At 42.0% G+C, this 13424-nt stretch overlaps 3 protein-coding genes across 13 annotated transcripts in view; 1 reads left to right on the forward strand and 2 right to left on the reverse strand.

The window, feature by feature from the left end:
• The window catches only part of CNTN2 (contactin 2), a 40970-nt gene extending 38498 nt beyond the window's left edge, over nt 1–2472 (forward strand). Inside the window, exons 24-25 of the transcript XR_013414783.1 lie at nt 1184–1424; nt 2136–2472. The gene's annotated coding sequence lies outside the window, so the exon portion shown is untranslated. The remainder of the gene's footprint in view (nt 1–1183; nt 1425–2135) is intronic.
• TMEM81 (transmembrane protein 81) lies at nt 568–1815 on the reverse strand. The gene is given in 1 exon segment (NM_001258123.1): nt 568–1815. A coding segment is annotated over 1 exon segment (768 nt). The 5' UTR covers nt 1673–1815; the 3' UTR covers nt 568–904.
• A 1336-nt stretch (nt 2473–3808) lies between the features above and the next one.
• The window catches only part of RBBP5 (RB binding protein 5, histone lysine methyltransferase complex subunit), a 37650-nt gene continuing 28034 nt past the window's right edge, over nt 3809–13424 (reverse strand). For 3 of the 11 annotated variants that reach the window (XM_078004381.1, XM_015119298.3, XM_078004369.1), the window contains 2 exons: nt 12433–12624; nt 3809–6475 (listed from right to left, as the gene is read on the reverse strand). In XM_078004381.1, coding sequence (XP_077860507.1) covers nt 6450–6475; nt 12433–12624 — 218 coding nt within the window. In that variant the 3' untranslated portion in view covers nt 3809–6449. Of the gene's footprint in view, nt 6479–9941; nt 10243–11190; nt 12625–13424 lie in introns of those variants that run through there. The other 8 variants (XM_015119289.3, XM_078004366.1, XM_015119278.3 and 5 more) reach the window with 4 other exon arrangements.

Consider the following 13424-nt stretch of genomic DNA (forward strand, 5'->3'; position numbering starts at 1 on the left):
GTCTTAAGATTGGATTTCCTATGGAGGAATCAAAGTACTAATCCTCCCTTGGGGGCCTTGGCTGCTGTAAGAAACCAATACTTGACCTTCCCAGGAATACAAGCTTCAGGGCACTGAAAGAGCTAAAAGGACTGGAGCGGAGGCAAGCCAAGGTGCTGTCTGAATAAGGGGAAACCCACCAGGTGAAGAATCTAGTGTTTTGCCAAGAAATTCAATTTAATACCAAACAGGGGATTTACCTGGGCAGAACAGGCAATTTGTTAATATTCAGTGACGGTTACAGACCTGAGCCGGATGTCATTACTAACAACCCCTGTCATAGGCTTAAGCACTGCACCCCCTGCCCCCAAAAGCAGACAATTTGTTTAATGTCTATTCTAAGAAACCTGAGGAAAATGAAGCCAGACTGATTATGGGACAATTTAAACAAATACAAGAAACTAAAGAGCAGAAAAGAAAAAGTTAGGTCTCCATACAGCTACCGTGAAATTACTTTTATTGAAGAAAAAAATGTTCATTAGAAAATCTAAATACATCCCTCTACATGAATACACAGCTCAGAAGAGGGGAAATGGAGGCGGGGAGGAATCCAGGTTATAAAGGGTAGAAAATGAATGCAAGCTTCTTTGAACTCTTGGGAACACAGGCAATGCTTGCAGTTTCCTGGGCACCCAATGGGCAGGGAAGATCAGGAAGAGATCCATGGGACATAAGGAAGTTAAGATTACTGCCCATAGCTCCCAGGAGGTTGTCCCCTCCATTTCTTCCACTCATTCTTTTGGCTATGGGAGCCTTCCCTCTAAGCTGATCCACTACCAGCAGCCAGAACACTCCCCTAAAAAGCTAGCTTGGCTTCCTGGGCAGCCAGATCTTCAGGAGCAAGGCTGTCAAGTTCTTGAGGCTATCACTGCTGCAGGCCCCCCCTCAGCACACAGAGGACAATCCTCACCAACACACCACCAACCACTCCACTGGCAATTCCTATCCCCAAGGCTGACACCACCTTCTTTTTCCACTTTGGGTGGTGAGGCTTGGAGTAGCTGTCCAGATTAACTTCCAATCCCTCATCTACTAACTTCTGATCTTCAGTAAGTGACTGATGGAAATTCAGGTTCACCAAGTTAGGAGGAAGAACCCTCAGCCCAAAATAGAGCCTCTTGACAAGTCTCAAGTTTTTTAACAGCTGCACATCACATCGGTATGTCCCAGAGTCATACTCCTGAGCATATTTAAACTTCACGAAGTGAGAGTTGGCTCGGAAGGGTTTGAAGACCTCGTCGTCAGTGGAGATGATACCTCGAGCAAGTCTCCAGGTGAACCGGAAAGCTTCCTGTCCAATCTCCAGGACGTCTGAACTCAGACAGCTAAGCTCAAATTCCTTGCCAATGAGAATGGTGAAATGGAGCATCCCACAGATCCAGTTGGTGAGACATTCCAAGCGCTGAGTCTGACATTTCCTTCTCACTCCATCAGGGCCCACCTCACAGACGGTCTCCTCCTTATAGCCAAGGCCACAGGTGACCGTACAGGTTGTAGCACTGATGATAACTTTCCCCACAGCTTCCTGCAGCTTCTCAGGGATGGCCAGTGTTTTAGGTGTAGTCACCACCAAAGGCAGGTAGAAGGCCAACCCCAGGCTCCCAAGGGCAAAACTAGTGGCCAAAATCTTCATGTCTCAGCAGGCATTTTGCCACCCTTAGCCAGCACCCACAAGCTATTCCAGCTGAATCCTCTACAAATCATAACTTGATTCCTTTGACATGAGATATCCTTCAAAGTCAAAAGATACGATGCATGTATTGTCAATAAAACAACACAACTTAATAAATAAAAGTCCAGTCCTTATAAACAGGTGAGGCCACAAGGCAGGAAAAAAACATAATGGTGTTGCTTTACTATCTATCGTTGTTAATAAAATAACCACCTTACCAGTCTTCATTCTTTTCATTGCTTTTTTTTTTTTTTTTGAGACAGGGCCTCACTCTGTCAACCCAGGCTGGAGTGCAGTAACATGATCACAGCTCACAGCAGCCTCAACCTCCTAGGCTCAAGTGATCCTGCCACCTCAGCCTCCTAGGTAGCTGGGATTACAGGTGCAGGCTACCACACCTGGCTAATTTTTCTATTTTTTGTAGATACGGGGTTTCACCATGTTGTCAACGCTTGTCTCCAACTCCTGAGCTCAAGCAATTCACCCACCTCAGCCCCCCAAAGTGCTGGGATTACAGGCGTGAGCCACCGCACTGGCCGTTTTCGTGTTCTTTTAATGACTTTAAATCCACCTCTTGGGAAGACAAAGAAGAAAAGACTTCAGAAACTGAAGTAAATTTCCAAATTACCTCAAATGCATAGTGAAGTTATGCTCTTCCTCACCCTTACCCTTACCCTCTATAAACCAGGATCTAAATTAAGGGTTTCAAAAGCCCCAGTTAAATGTCACCAAATAAAAACAAATACTAAAGTCTAAAAAAAGGAAGATTAACTTGAATTATTTCAATGCTCCTAAACCTCCTATAAAAAGGATTAAGAACTCTGGACTGGGCCGGGCGCGGTGGCTCAAGCCTGTAATCCCAGCACTTTGGGAGGCCGAGGCGGGCGGATCACGAGGTCAGGAGATCGAGACCATCCTGGCTGACACGGTGAAACCCCGTCTCTACTAAGAAATACAAAAAACTAGCTGGGCGAGGTGGCGGGCGCCTGTAGTCCCAGCTACTGGGGAGGCTGAGGCAGGAGAATGGCGGGAACCCGGGAGGCGGAGCTTGCAGTGAGCTGAGATCCGGCCACTGCACTCCAGCCTGGGCAGCAGAGCGAGACTCCGTCTCAACAAAAAAAAAAAAAAAAAAAGAACTCTGGACTGGGAGGCAAGTAACTTACCCTTCCTGAATTTCTGTTTCTTCCTTTGTAACTTCAGACCTCCTTGCCTACCTGAGGAAGGTCACTTAGAGCATCGAATGATATACTGTACATGAGAACACTTTGTAAAGTGTGAAACACTGTTCAATGTGTAAGGAATTTTAAATAGAAATGGAAGTTCATAAAGACAAGGGCCAAGATGACCATTTCAAATCAGAATGTTTAACGTTATGTTAAAGGCAGCTCCTCTCCCCTTTTTAGGCACTCTTCCTTCCCAAGGATACCGAAGATATATTTTGAGTGAGAAGATGCATGATGCTCCCTGACTCTTGGCCTACTCCCTTTACCCTACAGAACAGCGCTCATCATTCACTTAGGTCAAGGTTGCTATGAAACAGCTATGATGTCAAAGATGGAGTTCTCAATCACATAAAAGATTAATAAGTAGACCCTCAAATTTGACATTAAAATCAAAGACTTACATAGACTTTGTGAAACATCTTTAGGAGACAATGAGCATTTAATTTTAAAGCTACTTCATTCCAAAAAAAAAAAAAAAAGGTTAATAAGAATTTAACCGTACTTACGTAGACTTGAAGAAAGATCCTTGGAAGGCAGGAACTTCCTAGCATGCATTTTTGTAACCTCCAGAATGCCTAGTCCTACGGCCTCTTCAGAGTAATTACAAAACTATACTGAGTTAAGTAATTGGAAGACAGATGATTACTAGATGATCTTTTTGATCAACAACTTTTCTGCTTGCATCATTTATTTATAATCTCATCTAGAGGCAGAAATCTAGGCTACCTGTCCACTCCCTACCCCATCCAGATCTATCTTTCCACACCGAAAGATCTAGTATCAACAAAGGAAACCACATTTTCCTTTGTACTAAAGCAAAGTGGCCAGAAAGTTCCAGAAGTGAGCAGTGTTTACAAATAAACATCTACACCTGTTCTTTAATAAACATTTTATTTACAAAGCATTAAAGCTTCAGCAAGAAGTACCCAAGGCTAAGTCTCATCTTGTACAAAACTACAGAATTTTTTTTTTTTTTTTTTTTTTTGAGATGGAGTCTTGCTCTGTCACCCAGGCTAGAGTGCAGTGGTGCAATCTCGGCTCACTGCAACCTCTGCCTCCTGGATTCAAGCAATTCTCCTGCCTCAGCCTCCCGAGTAGCTGGGATTACAGGTGCCCGCCACCACGCCCAGCTAATTTTTGTATTTTTAGTAGAGACGGGGTTTCACCATGTTGGCCAGGCTGGTCTCAAACACCTGACCTCAGATGATCCAACAGCCTCGGCCTCCCCAAGTGCTGGGATTACAGGTGTGAGCCACCACGCCCAGCCCAGAATATTTTTAAAAACAAAATTTTGGGGGTGGCATGGCAGGGATGACAAAAAGGAAGAGAATATACATATATTGTACAAATCAAATAATTCAAATTGAAATGGATAGAAGGTTTTAAAAGTTGAAAAAAAAATTCCAAAACATAAATAATTATTAGGAGCTACCGCCAGAGACAATCTGACAGGGCTGAAGATGATTTTCTCAGTAGCCAGTTTAGGAGGTGGACGTAGCACAAACATCCAGATGCACAGGCAGAGGAAACCAAGCTACTTCACACATGGAATTATGGCAGAAACCCTCTAAGTCCCATACTTTGCACACTGCTGCAGTGTATAGTGCAGAGGACTGGAATGGATATAACGTCTGCAAAACAAAAACATGTCTAGTGAGCCACCTACTCATCTCAACCACTGGTCTAACTCATGACAGTCTCAAAACGAGTAAGAAAAAAGTAGCGGCGTCTAAAAATATAGACATTTTGCAACTGACTCAGGGAGAGCTCTTTCTTCGACTACTGAATATACTGGTTCCAAATGATGGAGTGAGACAAAGAGGCTCTTACTGACGTGCTCTACTTTGATTTCTATCCTAAAATCTAAAAGGTAATCAATGTGTTTGGCTACCTATAGGAGCATCCACCAACTGATATATCAGATTTTTTTTTTTTTTTGAGATGGAGTCTCATTCTGTCATCCCGGCAAAAGGGCATTGGTGCGATCTCCACTCACTGCAACCTCTGCCTCCCAGGTTCAAGTGATTCTCCTGACTCAGCCTCCGGTATAGCTGGGATTATAGGTATGCGCCACCACACCCAGCTAATTTTTGTCTTTTAATAGATACAGGCTTTCACCATGTTGGCCAGGCTGGTCTCGAACTCCTGACCTCAGGTGATCCACCCGCCTCAGCCTCCCAAAGTGCTGGGATTACAGGCGTGACCCACCGCGCCCGGCTCACCAACTGATATATTTCACAGTAAGCACAGTATTTAAATTCTCCTTTTAAAATACTGATAAAAAAAGACAATCCAGGTTAAGCACTTCCAGTCAGCTAAAAACGCCATTCAGAGAAGCTACTGAGCCCTTTTCACACCTGGTCTCCTAATGGGATTTTCAGAGAATTTCAAACATCAAATGTACACATCTATCCAATCTGCTATTTTTATATAAAGAACAACAAATGTCAAAAAAAAAAAAAAAAAAAAAAAAAGCTAAGCAACCTTTCACAGAAAGGAAGTGACTGAAAACACAGTAAGAAAAAGGAGCACAGGTACAGGAAGGGAAAAACGCAATGACTGATGAGGCTAGATTTCCACAGGCAGTGATACAAAAAATTCACCTTGATCTTTGATTTGAACTATGTGGTTTGCTGCTTTGATTCGGATGGTTTTACTTTACTCCTTGCATAGATTCCCCCAACCCAGTAAAAAAGTAGCTTGTTGTGAGACACCTGGGTTTGTTTCCATCTCTGGAAGCCAGCACAGGTAAAGCAATATAAACTATTGATGATTCATTGCTGGAGATGGATAAAACTAGCTATCTTCAAAAACCATGATTAATGACAATGAACCAAGATTGGAGGGAAACATGCAATGAGAGGAAAACAAGGGAAAACCCTGAATTGTTACAGCCCGGCTTCTTGGGCAAAATGTGGTATGGGAGGAAGAGAGGGCCTTCATTGTTCCCTTTCTGAAAATTTGAAATCTTTCAAGCACTTTCTTTTCTGCCCATCCTTTGCACACAATATGGAAATATAGGAGGTATTAGGGGAGAGGAGAAGTTTAAAATGAGAGTATGCAACAAAAGTTTTCCTAGGATACCAGTAGCAAAATTTCAGATAAGAAGTCACTCGAGGACATGCATTGAGGACAGAAGGCAAATGGGAGATAGGAAATGACAGGTCAAAATGACGCTGGGTACAATAAAGTTAGATGAGCAAAACACAGGTATTTTTTCTCCAGCAACATAACTAGGCATCAAAGTTTAAATGAGTCAAAATTCCTATCTGATGTCTTCACAAATCTTCATTCCTGAGAGTCTATTTGGACTTATGCTTGAAAGGGAAGGGAAGGTCGTATACTCTTCTTCCATAATTCACTTCTTCATTTAAACATAAAATTCACCCTCCCACCTCCTGGGTGGGAGGCACACGCCTTTGTTTTAAATTAAAGTCAATTTTCAAATGACTGACCACAGTGTCCAGAGGCCACATGATGGCAAAGTGGGAAAGAATGAAGAACTTCAAAGGTCTTCATAACAGTTCTGAGATTGCTCCTCCTGCTAAAGAGATTAGACACAAAAAGATTTTTTTTAGCTTCAATTTAGACCAGTTACTTGTAAGAACAGAAATATTGAATGCTGGATGATGCATAACAAGCACACATGGACCAAGAAATTTCCCCTTTTTAAGAAAAGTCATAACCAACTCCAACTCCCAATTACTCTTTATTGAACAAAACAATCCAAATCCAAAACCCCCCACCCCAATACTTTCCTCAGTACTGTCCCAAAGGGTGGGGGGAAAAGCAAAATGATCAGAGTTCTACAGTTTTTCTAAGCTGCTAACCATGCTCTAAGGTGCTAACAAATAATGTTTAACATTCCAAAAAGTGCAGTAAGTAGAGGAGAAGAAATTTTAGGGTACCACACCTTTCAACCCTTCATATATTTAAAGATTGATTAGTCACTAAATGATTAACAAGTGAACAGGAAACCCTTCTCCCAGCACCACAGTTCCTTAAGTGACATTCTTATCACCTTAGAATCCCAAATATGGTGAAATGTTCATGAGAGCTACTGTCCACATTGCTACACACCAACGATGATTGATAAATAATATCCTGAATAGTAAAATGAAATGAACACTTCCCTGATTATTCCAAGAAGCTGCTCAACCTCTGAGAGACATCCTTAAATGAGCTGCTGTGAAATATTAACTAGGAAGTGTAAAAAGACAAGAAGGTGAAAAAAATCCTCCCAGGTGTCATTTGGAATGGCAGAGAGCACCTGAAGGTAAAATGGTTAAAAAATAATCGCTCAAATTATGAAACAAAAGTACCCATTTATATAACTTTGATTTTTAAAGTTCCTGCACAAATGAAAACTGGCAATAAAAATATATTCACATGTGCCTGAGAACATACTGAAGTTACAATGAGATACAAACTTTCTACTGAATGTTATGCTGTTAAAAATCAAATTTAAACTTTTCATAGTTCAGTCAGATTAAAAGCTTACTTAGCACCGGTTTTTCAGATCTCTCTCAACATAAATCACAATGAATTCCTTGCATTGTTTTTTTTTTTTAGACAGAGTTTCACTCTTGTTGCCCAGGCTGGATTGCAATGGCGTGATCTTGGCTCACTGCAACCTCCACCTCCTGGGTTCCAACGATTCTCCTGCCTCAGCCTCCTGAGTAGCTGGGATTATAGGCGCCCACCACCATGCCTGGCTAATTGTTTTGTATTTTTAGTAGAGATGGGGTTTCACCATGTTGGCCAGGCTGGTCTTGAACTCTTGTCCTCAAGTGATCCGCCCGCCTCAGCCTCCCAAAGTGCTGGGATTACAAGCGTGAGCCACTGCACCCGGCCGCATTGATCTTTAAAAAACCTCCTGAGATAGAAAAATCCACTCCACAAGACTCAATATCATGCCTTAACCACTTTAAGGCAATTTTTAACAACTATTCCCACAGGTACCCTGACCAATTTAGTTGTAATCGTTTAAAAATGAATACAACATTGCCATTTTAAACAAACCTAAATCATAATAGGAGAAAGTGGTTTGATCACTAATCAACAGCATTAGTAATGGGCACTCAGGATGACTAATGAGCTGCCTTACACTGGTTAGCTGAGGGCAGCTCATGTTTCCATACCATCCTTGTTCTTCTGAATACACAAAATAAATAAATAAAAACCAAACAAAACAAAAGCTTGTTGAGGCATCAGGCAACAAATCAAAACCAGAGCAAGCAGTACTATGAGCAAGATAAGATACACAGAAATAGCAATACCAAGACTCCAGCCAATTTAAAGACCTGACGCAGCAACTGCCCCCAAGGAAACATATTATTTAGCTGCAACATAAAGGAAATCTCCAGGAATGTAATAGGTAGGAAAATTCAGCTCAAAATGACCAGCTATTATTGGTACTTTCCAGTAGCAGCCCAATCAAGGTCGGCCTAAGAGAACACTCAATCAAGATTTCAAACCCTACCTTGGTTAGCTAATAACATCCCATAGAGTGAGAAAGACTACCCCGATTCTAGACTAATTCATAAATTAGTCTTCACAAGGAAAGGAAGAAAAAGAAGGAAAAGAGGGAGGGGAGAGAAAAAGAGGAAAAAGAGAAAAAAGGAAAACAAAACTACCAAGCATTAAAAAAAAAAAATCCAGATTCAGTAAGTGACTTGGAGGTGGTTCAGAGCCCTGGGGTGATGGGCTGGCACCAGCGCAGTGGTGTAGCGCAGCCCAAGACAGGGAAATCTGCATGGTGCCTGTCCACTCCCAGAAGTGTCGCCTCTGCTCACTTTGGCCCTTGCCATCTCCAACAGACCCAGGTGTGCACCAACCCCTTCAAGTCTACCATCCCATGAGGCCTTTAGAACATGTATGTAACCGACCACACCTTTGTCCCACTTTACTACTGATGTTTACTGCCAAGGAGCCCTAGTTCTTGGGCAATCCCTGAGCAATCACAGACAACCAGGAAACTGGTGATTCTGCTCACATCTCAAGTTTCTGGTCTCAGGACTGTCCTCTGGAGAGTATTTAAAGTAACTAAGAAGCATTTGATAGATAGTGCAGACTATGTTAGCCTGGTCCTTCCAAAAAGTCCCAAGCTCAGGGTTACCCTCACCAAGCTTCACTTTGGGTCCTCACACAGAAAAATGTTCGCATGAATGTGGGCCCTCTAATGCTAGCCAACACTGACAAGCTATTTGACAGGAAAGAATTTTCTATAGCCCCAGATTCCAGATGGCCAGATTATCTCTAGAGTGGTCTGTCTGCCAATTTTCCCTTGAAATGCATATTCTCCTGTTAAAACAGACAACAGACTATGGTAGCTTTGTTAGGGCTAATCAGTTTAAGGAACAGTTTCTACAATAACTGGTCAACTACAGATATTAACAAACAGTTGTCATTCATCTAACTTGGGTAGTAACACAGCCTACGACTATAATCTTGCCTTCGAATGATTTGGCTCAAATGCAGTTGTCCATGGGGCAGGGGGCCAAAACCTTGAATCTACACATACAACCATCAAACTGGAGTGATTTTTGAAGATGGTTTGGCCTCAGAAGTTTTGGATCAGATATCCTTTCTTAATACCTGATGGGAAATCTACAATGACTATATAGTGGCTTTTACTGAAAATCTCCAAGGTATGGAAGAATATGAGCTCCAAATGCCAGAGTTTCCCTCGGTGGTCGTGATAGGCCACATGCAAATCAGCAGCAGGTACCAATCTAACTCAGCCTGCTCAGGGCCCTCCAAGACGACCACGTTACTGGATGAAGCCCTTCCCGCACCCAAACAATCCCTTATAAAAACATAATAAGTTGCCCTAAAACAGACTTTTAATGGAATTATCTGTGATATCCAATTTCATCACTGTCTCCAAAATTTTCAGCCTTCACAAAGATCCAAACCACACTGCAGCTGGTCAATAAAGGCAGACGTAATCCTTCTGTGGAAGTCTTGGAACTATACCTCAATGCCCCTTTGAGGTTTTTGGGTTGTTTTTTTATTTTTTTCTTTTGTAGAGACAGGGTCTCACTATGTTGCCCAGGCTTGTCTGGAATTCCTGGGCTCAAGCATTCTGACCGCCTCAGCCTCCCAAAGTGCTGGGATTACAGGCACGAGTCATTGCGCCTGGCTGATTTTATTTTTGTTTGAGACAGGGTCTCCCCCTCTGTTGCCCAGGCTGGAGTGCGGCGACGTGATCACAGCTCACTGCAATATCAAACTCCTGGGCTCAAGCGATCCTCCTGCCTCAGCTTCCTATGTTACTAAGTGGGCCACAGGTGTGCACCACCACGCCTGGCTAATTTTTTTATTATTTTGTTCCCAGGCGGGTCTCAAACTCCTGGGCTCAAGCAATCCTCCTGTCTTGGCCTCTCAAAGTGCTGGCATTACAGGCATGAGCCACTGCACCCAGCTCAAGGTTTTTTCTTGTTTGTTTGGTTGCCTTTTACATAGATGGGGTCTCACCATGTTGCCCAGGCTGGTCTTGAACTCCTGGGCTCAAGAAATCCTCCCGCCTCAACCTCCCAAACTGCTAGAATTACAGGTGTGAGCCTTATTTACCATACATTTCCTTCTGAAAAGCACATGATTAGGGATAGACAGGTTTTAAGAAGCTAGAAGACTGTCCTAAAGTGTTTTAATTAATTATGTTTGGCCACATTTTAAATCACCCTTAAAACATTTTAGCTCTCCAGGCCAGGGAAATCTATTTAAACTTTAAATTGCGTTTCTTCTGTAGTGGCATCAGTGTGTGCAAGAAGTGGGCTTGGAAGGACTGTTTTTACTTACATCTAGTCAGTCTGCAATCTTTGTTGGCAATGCCCACATGACTGCTCCAGGCTACTTTACAATATATACAAACATGCCGGGAGTGATGGCTCACGCCTGTAATTGCAATACTCTGGGAGGCCGAGGTGGGTGGATCACTTGAGGTCAGGAGTTCAAGATCAGCCTGACCAACATAGTGAAACCCCATCTCTACTAAAAAAAATACAAAATTAGCCGAGCATGGTGGCACACACCTATAATCCCAGCTACTCAGGAAGCTGAGGCAAGAGAATCACTTGAACCCGGAGGCAGAGGTTGCAGTGAGCTGAGATCGCACCACTGCAATTCAGCCTGGGGACAAGAGTGAAACTCCGTCTCAAAAAAAAAATACACACACACAGCATTACATGTATATATACACAAACACAGCCTTAGGTGGGTTGAATGTGGAGGTGGTAACCATCAGTGCACCACCATAAATATTGTCGGAAAAAAAATATTGGTACTCAGTGGTATGGTGTTGGGCTATCAAAAACTAAAGTCTAAAATCTAGTAAACTTGAGGTAGAATACTCAAAATGATGAATAACTGAGTCTATTTCAGCTTCTCTGTAAGAGAATTCATGTTTACAGACAACGATTAAATCATGTAAGTTATAAATTAAACAAAGAATTCTGTTTTGCACTCTAGTCCTTATCACATTTGAACACATTTAGATTAAAATTTTAAAGTCAGGGGGAGCCTGAACACAACCACTGACACGTTATCAATCCACCTTTGAGTCTACCAACTAGCCACAAAAAAATTGAGAATACTGTATTAACTAAAGCAGTACTTCTATATAAAGCAAAAAAAAAAAAAAAAATTCCAAAGCCCAATGTTTACACAGAAATGGATTCTAATTTGATTAACATTTTCTAAACAAGAGACCAATTAGCCTAGGCTCACAAATATTTGGTAAGAAACAGAAATTGTTTACTGTCCCCCAATAAAAATCCCTCAGTAATATAAAAATGAGAAAACTCAAATATTATGTATCAAAAGGCTTAGGTGTTAAGATGCTACACAGATACTGTAGTTTCTGTCTTTTTGGTCATTTCCTCCTGTTTTCAGATACTGGAAAAAAATTAAAAACCAAAACAAACCCCATCTTCTTCCTTAACATGATGGTACTACTAACAATTTCATTATTGCTTCTGGACTACTAAGAGAGAGAAAGCACTACTTGTGGGATTTGAACAATCTGAAGAGGGAGAGAAAAGATGCTACAGTGAACCAGTCAAAGACTATATAAAACAAGCTTGTATTTCTGGCTACTTGTCTGGCTCTTTTATTTGAGACAAAACAAACAAAAAACCTAAGAGCAAATAGGGATGAAGAAATGAATTAAGCCAGGGGTTCTTACCCTTTTTTGGGTCATGAATTCCTACAGGAATCTGATGAAAGCTATGGACATCTTCCCCAGAAAAATATTCACATAATATAACATCAGGGGAATGTACACTTCTTGAAAACTATTTACAGACCCAAGGTTAAGAGCCACTGAATTAAATCCGGTTTAGCCTGCCCTTAGCAGCAGCTTAAAATTAGAGATTATCTGCTGCTGGGAAAAAGGTAGGAAGGGAGGGGGAAAAAATGTTGCAGTTAAATATAGTCAAGGGCTATACAAAGCAAGGCCACGAAGCAAGCCAGACAGTGCTCCCAATGTGTCCTTACCTGTCAAGGGCTGGCTGAGTTCCGCCTGCACTTTACCCTTCGCTGATCCTTCCAGAGGTAAACCTCTGTCCCCTTTGTAGAGTTTCGGTTTAAATGGAGAATCTTTCTCTTTACCTTTTGATCCTTTAGGCCGGCCTGCTTGCTTCTTCTTGGATTTGCCATCCCCCTTCACACCCAGTAGTGGATGGACTTCTGTAGGACAGACAGGCATGGAAAGGAATCCACATGACACCAGTCCCATCACCCCAACCACAACTTTTTTGAGCAAAGAATGTTGCTTTGCGTCCCGGATCAATTAATAATTATAAAGAGAAAAGTCTGTCTTATTTGTATGACTACAAAACAGTGGCCATTAAATGAGAGATAGTTGCTTGGTCAAAAGGCACACATGGCTTATATCAAGTTTGTGCAACCTGTGGCCCACAGGCTACCTGCGGCCCAGGACAGCTTTGAACGTAGCCCAACACAAATTCATAAATTTTCTTAAAACATTGAGTTTTTTTTGCAATTTTTAAAATCTCATCAGCTATCATTACTGTTAGTATATTTTATATGTGGCCCAAGACAATTATTCTTCCAATGTGGCCCAGGGAAGTCAAAAGATTGGACACCCCTGGCTAAAATGTTCATGCCAAGTTACGGTAACTCTAAATTGAACAAGTAGCTGAAAGATGCACTGATACTATCAAACCAAGCCAGAAGAAGGAACACACATACACGCACACACACATACACAGAGAGGCGTGTGAGAGCAGAAAGAGAATGGGCTTTGGAATTAGAGAGACTAGAATGAGAATCCTGACTCCACCACTTCCTGTGAGACTTTAGGCAAGTTACAGAACCTCTTACACATAACCTCAGCCTAAATTTTCTCCTTTAAAAAGCAGGTAAAACAACTTGCAGGGTTGATGTAAAAGTCAGCAATGGTATATATACCAAAGAGTGTCTGAAACAGAGTAGACACAGAAATCAATAACATCAGGAAAATATGT

Source organism: Macaca mulatta, chromosome 1 (assembly GCF_049350105.2).
Source record: "Macaca mulatta isolate MMU2019108-1 chromosome 1, T2T-MMU8v2.0, whole genome shotgun sequence".
In the NCBI taxonomy this organism is placed as follows: Eukaryota; Metazoa; Chordata; class Mammalia; order Primates; family Cercopithecidae; genus Macaca; species Macaca mulatta.